We start from the raw sequence: 7690 nt of genomic DNA on the forward strand, positions 1-7690 counted from the left end.
CCTCCCTTTTAGCACTGATGCTGTTCCCTAGTTGGGTCATGAAACATCTATGAGAAAACCACCAAGGGACCTTTATTTAATTCCTAGCAAGTGCTAATTGTGAGTTGAGAAGATTTCTGCACATAGGCACGGGTAGCAACAAATCAGTTGACCTTAATATTCTCAAAAATTTCAATGGAATTCATTTGTGGCTGTGTAGAGAACAGGAAGAGGAGGAGGAAGAGGAGGAGGAGGACTTTGGGGTCCTTGGTGCACTCTGAGGTTGGTTGTTTTCTTGGAGATGCTACATGACCAAACTATCTAACCTCATCAGTGTTAGAGGGAGGGGGGTTTGTGGCATGGAAAAGGAGAGGAGGAGGACGAGCAGGAGAAGGGGGGAAGGAGGAGGAAGAGGAAAACTTGGTGCTGTCTGAGCTGGGTGGTTTCCTTGCAGATGTTTCATGATCCAACTAGGCAACAGCATCAGTGCTAGAAGGGGGGAGGAGGAGGAGGAGGAGGAAAAAACCCCAGGGTTCTTGGTGCTGTCTGAGCTGGGTGGTTTTCTTCCAGACGTTTCATGACCCAACTAGGTGACATCATCAGTACTAGGAGTTGAGGAGGAAGAGAAATGGGGGAGAACTCTGGGGTCTTAAGTCCTCTCGAAGCTTGCTTACTTCCGTGCAGAGGTTTCATGACGGAACTGCAGCCTGCTGCAATCACGTGTCTGCATTTTACGACGGTTTTGCCCAAACCTGGAACTGACTTCCAGTTTTCGGCAAAACCGCCCCCCACCCCATCAAACCCACGCTTCCCATAACAACATCGCAGTGGCCTATAACGACGGCCCGCGAAACAGGTCATCAAATGGGGCCGGCTGCGTGGGCGACCCAATTTAGAGCGCAACGACAACCCGAGCTCCCTGACAGTTGTAACAAGAGGACTAGTTACTTAAAGAAGGAAGCTGTCGTGGGACGGAGACTCGTCCCTTAACAGCGGGTCTCCCTTGCAGATTGACGAGTGGGGTCCCTTCGATTTGGTGATCGGCGGAAGCCCCTGCAACGACCTGTCCATCGTCAACCCCGCCAGAAAAGGTTTGTATGGTAAGCTGAGCCATCCGAGGTCCGTGTTCGAGTTGTCTTTGGGCTGATCCGAGCCGCTAAGCTCTCCCTGACCCTTCCTCTCTCCTCCCTTCCGGCTGGCAGAAGGGACCGGCCGGCTGTTCTTCGAGTTCTACCACCTTCTGAATTACACCCGCCCCAAGGTTGGGGAAGACCGTCCCTTCTTCTGGCTCTTCGAAAACGTGGTGTCCATGCGGGTCAACGACAAGAGGGACATCTCCCGTTTCCTGGAGGTAAACGCTGCGGCGGGGTCCAGTGTCAACGCCGCTAACATCGGATGTTTTTGCTTTGACAAGAGTTAGATGATGCTGGGCGGGGGGAAGGATTGTGCAGGAGAGTTTAGATAGACAGAATAATACTGAACCTAGCGTGAGAATCAAGGTTGTTGAAATAAGAGAGGATAAGAATTGGCGGGCTGGAAAACTGGAGGGAAGGCCCGCATTTCAAGCTAATTGGAGAATGTGATTTATGGTGGTTAATTGGAGGAGGGAATTGTGCTTGGATACTATGTGCTCAGGGGAGGGGAATCCAGATTTTGGCTTCGATTGTGTTAGTGCCCACACTATGCTACTCGTATAAAGATTCTTTAAGGTAAACAGTGCCTCGAAGTTCTTGGAAGAGTTTCATCTGTCGGAACTATGACACTCAGAGACTAAGGAAAGGGGGGCTTTGAGGGGCTGCCCTGACCTCGTAAGAGTTCGTGGCAGCTGAGAGGGGGGTCCTCAGTGTTTTCTGAGGTTGGGTGTGTTCATTACCTGACTACGTAACATCATCAGTGCTAGAAGAGAGTGGAGATTGTGGAGAGGAGGAGGAGGACTGTGGGGTCCTTGGTGCTCTCTGTTTGGCTGTTTTCTTGGAGACGTTTCATGACCCAACTAGGGAGCATCATCAGTGCTAGAAGGGAGGAGGAGGAGGAGGAGGAGGACTGTGGGGTCCTTGGCGCCTCTGAGCTTGGTGCTTTCCTTGGAGACGTTTCATGACCCAACTAGGGAACATCATCAGTGCTAGAAGGGAGGAGGAGGAGGAGGACTGGGGGGGTCCTTGGTGCCCTCTGATGACTTTCTTGCAGACCTTTCATGACCCAACTCTGTAGCACCCTCCGTGCTGGGATTCCCCCACCCCCCAGCTAACTCCTTTCCGTTTCTCCGCAGTGCAACCCGGTGATGATCGATGCCATCAAGGTCTCTGCTGCGCACAGAGCCAGATATTTTTGGGGCAACCTGCCAGGGATGAAGAGGTAAGAGAGAGGTTGGCACCCCACGGCCCTCGACCTGCCTTGGCTCAGGTGGGAGCTGCAGGGAGAGGAGGCCGGCCGCTGTGCAACCCGCTCAGTGCGATCCCTAGAAGACAGGGGAGGCTGGGGGTGTGCGTTGTACGCTTGTCAGGTGGAGAAGGGAGCAGGGGTTCCCTTTCAGGAAAGCGAGGCCGCCATGCACACTCACAAAATGGCTGCCAAGCTGGGCGCGAATGAAAAAGTCGAGGATGCTCGTGATGTGTATTCGGGTACTTCCCTCAGCCGAGGGGTCCCCCTTTGTTGTTCTTCTGGGCAAGGGAGGATCCTCCTATTGATGCCCCCCCTCTCTCTCTGTGTATCTTTTGGTCTGAGGGGTCCTGGGTGATCTCTGAGCCTGGTGGTTTTCTTGCAGACATTTCATGACCCATCTAGGTAATATCATCAGTGCTAGAATGGAGGGTGGTTTGTGGAGTGGAGAAGGAGGAGGAGGAGGAGCTTAGAGAGCACCAAGGACTCCAGATTCCTCCTCCTCCTCTCCCTTCTACAACTGATGACGTTACCTAGTTGGGCCATGAAACGTCTGCAAGAAAACCACCAACCTCAAAGAACACCAGGGACCCCACCGTCGTCGTCGTCGTCGTCGTCGTCGTCGTCGTCCTCCTCCTCCTCCTCCTCCTCCTCCTAACACTGATGATGTTCCTGAGTTCGGTCATGAAACGTCTGCAAGAAAACATCCAAGCTCAGAGAGCACCAAGGACCCCACAGTTGTCGTCCTCCTCTTCCTTCTCCTCCTCCCTTCTACCACTGATGACGTTCCCTAGTTGGGCCATGAAACGTCTGCAAGAAAAGCACCAAGCTCAAACAACACCAGTGACCCCACAGTCCTCCTCCTCCTCCTTCTCCTCCTCCTCCCTTCTAGCACTGATGACATTCCCTAGCTGGGTCATGAGATGTCTTGAAACCACCTGGCTCAGAGAATACCCAGGACCCCCTCATTTCGGCCCTGAGCCACAAACGCTCTCTCCTCTGTCCGTATCTTGTGATCTATTTTCCTGGGGGGGGGGGAGCCTTCCCTGCACCGTGCAAACTTTGAGTAGCATGACTTTGGGGGAAGGCATTGCGGGTGGGGGGTGGGGTGGGGGGCGGTGGATGGCACAGGGTCTGTCGTCAATCTTTTTCTCTTTGCAGGCCTGTGGTGGCCTCGAAAGGAGACAAGCTGGAGCTTCAGGATTGCCTGGAGTACAGTCGGACGGCCAAGGTAACCACGATGTCCCCAGTTTTTCCTCGTCTGGCATAAAGGATGTTGTAGAACAGCTCTCCTCTGTGCATGCTGGTTCCATCCCTGGAAGCTTTCAAGAAGAGACTGGACGGCCGGCCGTCAGAAAGGGTGCAGGGCCTTCTGCTTGGGCGCGGGGTTGGGCTAGATGACCCGCAAGGTCCCTTCCCACTCTGTTATTGTTGTTGCTGTTATCCGGATGTTGTGAACACTGGAGGCTTTTAAGAAGAGACTGGACAGCCATTTGTCCGAAATGGTCTAGGGTTTCCTGCCTGAGCAGGGGGTTGGACTAGATGACCTCCAAAGNCTCCTCCTCCTCCTCCTCCTCCTCCTCCTCCTCCTCCTCCTCCCTTTTAGCACTGATGCTGTTCCCTAGTTGGGTCATGAAACATCTATGAGAAAACCACCAAGCACCAAGGACCTTTATTTAATTCTTAGCAAGTGCTAATTGTGAGTTGAGAAGATTTCTGCACATAGGCACAGGTAGCAACAAATCAGTTGACCTTAATATTCTCAAAAATTTCAATGGAATTCATTTGTGGCTGTGTAGAGAACAGGAAGAGGAGGAGGAGGAGAACGATGACTTTGGGGTCCTTGGTGCACTCTGAGGTTGGTTGTTTTCTTGGAGATGCTACATGACCAAACTATCTAACCTCATCAGTGTTAGAGGGAGGGGGTTTGTGGCATGGAAAAGGAGAGGAGGACGAGCAGGAGAAGGGGGGAAGGAGGAGGAAGAGGAAAACCTGGTGCTGTCTGAGCTGGGTGGTTTCCTTGCAGACGTTTCATGACCCAACTAGGTGACATCATCAGTACTAGGAGTGGAGGAGGAAGAGAAATGGGGGAGAACTCTGGGGTCTTAAGTCCTCTCGAAGCTTGCTTACTTCCGTGCAGAGGTTTCATGATGGAACTGCAGCCTGCTCCAATCACGTGTCTGCATTTTACGATGGTTTCGCCCAAACCTGGAACCGACTTCCAGTTTTCGGCAAAACCGCCCCCCACCCCATCAAACCCACACTTCCCATAACAACATCGCAGTGGCCTATAACGACGGCCCGCGAAACAGGTCATCAAATGGGGCCGGCTGCGTGGGCGACCCAATTTAGAGCGCAACGACAACCCGAGCTCCCTGACAGTTGTAACAAGAGGACTAGTTACTTAAAGAAGGAAGCTGTCGTGGGACGGAGACTCGTCCCTTAACAGCAGGTCTCCCTTGCAGATTGACGAGTGGGGTCCCTTCGATTTGGTGATTGGCGGAAGCCCCTGCAACGACCTGTCCATCGTCAACCCCGCCAGAAAAGGTTTGTATGGTAAGCTGAGCCGTCCGAGGTCCGTGTTCGAGTTGTCTTTGGGCTGATCCGGGCCGCTAAGCTCTCCCTGACCCTTCCTCTCTCCTCCGTTCTGGCTGGCAGAAGGGACTGGCCGGCTTTTCTTCGAGTTCTACCACCTTCTGAATTACACCCGCCCCAAGGTTGGGGAAGACCGTCCCTTCTTCTGGCTCTTTGAAAACGTGGTGTCCATGCGGGTCAACGACAAGAGGGACATCTCCCGGTTCCTGGAGGTAAAAGCTGCGGCGGGGTCCACGGGGGCTCAGGGTCCACGCCGCTAACATCGGGTGTTTTTGCTTTGACGAGAGTTAGATGATGCTGTGTGGGGGAGGATTGTGCAGGAGAGTTTAGATAGACAGAATAATACTGAACCTAGCATGAGAATCAAGGTTGTTGAAATAAGAGAGGATAAGAAATGGCGGGCTGGAGAACTGGAGGGAAGGCCTGCATTTCAAGCTAATTGGAGAATGTGATTTATGGTGGTTAATTGGAGGAGGGAATTGTGCTTGGATACTATGCGCTCAGAGGAGGGGAATCCAGATTTTGGCTTCAATTGTGTTAGTGCCAACGCTATGCTTCTCAAATAAAGATTCTTTAAGGCAAACAATGCCTCGAAGTTCTTGGAAGAGTTTCATCTGTCGGAACCATGACACTCAGAGACCAAGGAAAGGGGGGCTTTGAGGGGCTGCCCTGAACTCGTAAGAGTTCGTGGCAGCTGAGAGACAACGTGAGGAGACTGAAACATCAGCCACTCCTTGGCTGGGCCAACGTGGTAGTTGTAGTCCCCGCAGCTTAGGAGTGATCGAGGTTGAGAAAGGCTGCTTTAGGCCATCGTGCCCAGCTCTTCCTGCCAATCTTTGTGGATTTGGGGGGGGTCCTCAGTGTTTTCTGAGGTTGGGTGTGTTCATTACCTGACTACGTAACATCATCAGTGCTAGAAGAGAGTGGAGATTGTGGAGAGGAGGAGGAGGACTGTGGGGTCCTTGGTGCTCTCTGTTTGGCTGTTTTCTTGGAGACCCAACTAGGTAGTTTCATGACCCAACTAGGTAGTATCATCAGTGCTAGAAGGGAGAGGAGGAGGAGTACTGTGGGGTCCTTGGCGCTCTCTGAGCTTGGTGCTTTCCTTGGAGACGTTTCATGACCCAACTAGGGAACATCATCAGTGCTAGAAGGGAGGAGGTGGAGGAGGACTGTGGGGTCCTGGGTACTCTCTGAGCCTGGGGCTTTTCTTGCAGACCATTCATGACCCAACTCTGTAACACCCTCCATGCTGGGACTGGGGATTCCCCCCCCCCCAGCTAACTCCTTTCCATTTCTCCGCAGTGCAACCCGGTGATGATCGATGCCATCAAGGTCTCTGCTGCGCACAGAGCCAGATATTTTTGGGGCAACCTGCCAGGGATGAAGAGGTAAGAGAGAGGTTGGCACCCCGCGGCCCTCGACCTGCCTTGGCTCAGGTGGGAGCTGCAGGGGGAGGGGGCCGCCTGATGTGCAGCCCGCTTAGTGCGATCCCTAGAAGACGGGGGAGGCTGGGGGTGTGCGTTGTACGCTTGTCAGGTGGAGAGGGAGCAGGGGTCCCTTTCAGGAAAGCGAGGCCGCCGTGCACACTCACAAAATGGCTGCCAAGCTGGGCGCGAATGAAAAAGTCCAGGATGCTCATGATGCGTATTCAGGGACTTCCCTCAGCCAAGGGGTCCCCCTTTGTCATTCTTCTGGGCACTGGGAGGAGCCTCCTATTGATGCCCCCCCTCTTGCCCCCCCCCTCTCTCTCTCTGTGTGTGTGTGTGTGTGTGTATCTTTTGGTCTGAGGAGTCCTGGATGGTCTCTGAGCCTGGTGGTTTTTCTGCAGACATTTCATGAGCCATCTAGGTAATATCATCAGTGCTAGAATGGAGGGTGGTTTGTGGAGTGGAGGAGGAGGAGGAGGAGGAGAAGGAGGAGGAGCTTAGAGAGCACCAAGGACTCCACACTCCTCCTCCTCCTCTCCCTTCTACCACTGATGATGTTACCTAGTTGGGCCATGAAATGTCTGCAAAAAAACAACCAAGCTCAGAGAGCACCAAGGACCCTACAATCCTCCTCCTCCTCCCTTCTAGCACTGATGACATTCCCTAGCTGGGTCATGAGATGTCTTGAAACCACCCTGCTCAGAGAGTAACCAGGACCCCCTCATTTCGGCCCTGAGCCACAAACGCTCTCTCCTCTGTCTGTATCTTGTGATCTGCTTTCCTGGGGGGGGGGAGCCTTCCCTGCACCGTGCAAACTTTGAGTAGCATGACTTTGGGGGAAGGCATTGCGGGTGGGGGGTGGGGTGGGGGGCGGTGGATGGCACAGGGTCTGTCGTCAATCTTTTTCTCTTTGCAGGCCTGTGGTGGCCTCGAAAGGAGACAAGCTGGAGCTTCAGGATTGCCTGGAGTACAGTCGGACGGCCAAGGTAACCACGATGTCCCCAGTTTTTCCTCGTCTGGCATAAAGGATGTTGTAGAACAGCTCTCCTCTGTGCATGCTGGTTTCATCCCTGGAAGCTTTCAAGAAGAGACTGGACGGACGGCCGTCAGGAAGGGTGCAGGGCCTTCTGCTTGGGCGCGGGGTTGGGCTAGATGACCCGCAAGGTCCCTTCCCACTCTGTTATTGTTGTTGCTGTTATCCGGATGTTGTGAACACTGGAGGCTTTTAAGAAGAGACTGGACAGCCATTTGTCCGAAATGGTCTAGGGTTTCCTGCCTGAGCAGGGGGTTGGACTAGATGACCTCCAAAG

The 7690-nt window shown here is 53.4% G+C and overlaps 1 protein-coding gene across 1 annotated transcript in view; it reads left to right on the forward strand.

The window, feature by feature from the left end:
* The window catches only part of LOC107299513 (DNA (cytosine-5)-methyltransferase 3B), a gene marked incomplete at its 3' end in the record, with an annotated part of 32199 nt that extends 24833 nt beyond the window's left edge, over nucleotides 1-7366 (forward strand). Inside the window, exons 12-19 of the mRNA XM_029286790.1 lie at nucleotides 989-1079; nucleotides 1182-1330; nucleotides 2249-2334; nucleotides 3520-3589; nucleotides 4824-4914; nucleotides 5017-5165; nucleotides 6256-6341; nucleotides 7297-7366. Coding sequence (XP_029142623.1) covers nucleotides 989-1079; nucleotides 1182-1330; nucleotides 2249-2334; nucleotides 3520-3589; nucleotides 4824-4914; nucleotides 5017-5165; nucleotides 6256-6341; nucleotides 7297-7366 — 792 coding nt within the window. The remainder of the gene's footprint in view (nucleotides 1-988; nucleotides 1080-1181; nucleotides 1331-2248; nucleotides 2335-3519; nucleotides 3590-4823; nucleotides 4915-5016; nucleotides 5166-6255; nucleotides 6342-7296) is intronic.
* Between the last annotated feature and the right edge of the window lie 324 nt (nucleotides 7367-7690).

This window comes from Protobothrops mucrosquamatus, unplaced genomic scaffold (assembly GCF_001527695.2).
Source record: "Protobothrops mucrosquamatus isolate PMUCROS unplaced genomic scaffold, P.Mucros_1.0 scaffold5049, whole genome shotgun sequence".
In the NCBI taxonomy this organism is placed as follows: Eukaryota; Metazoa; Chordata; class Lepidosauria; order Squamata; family Viperidae; genus Protobothrops; species Protobothrops mucrosquamatus.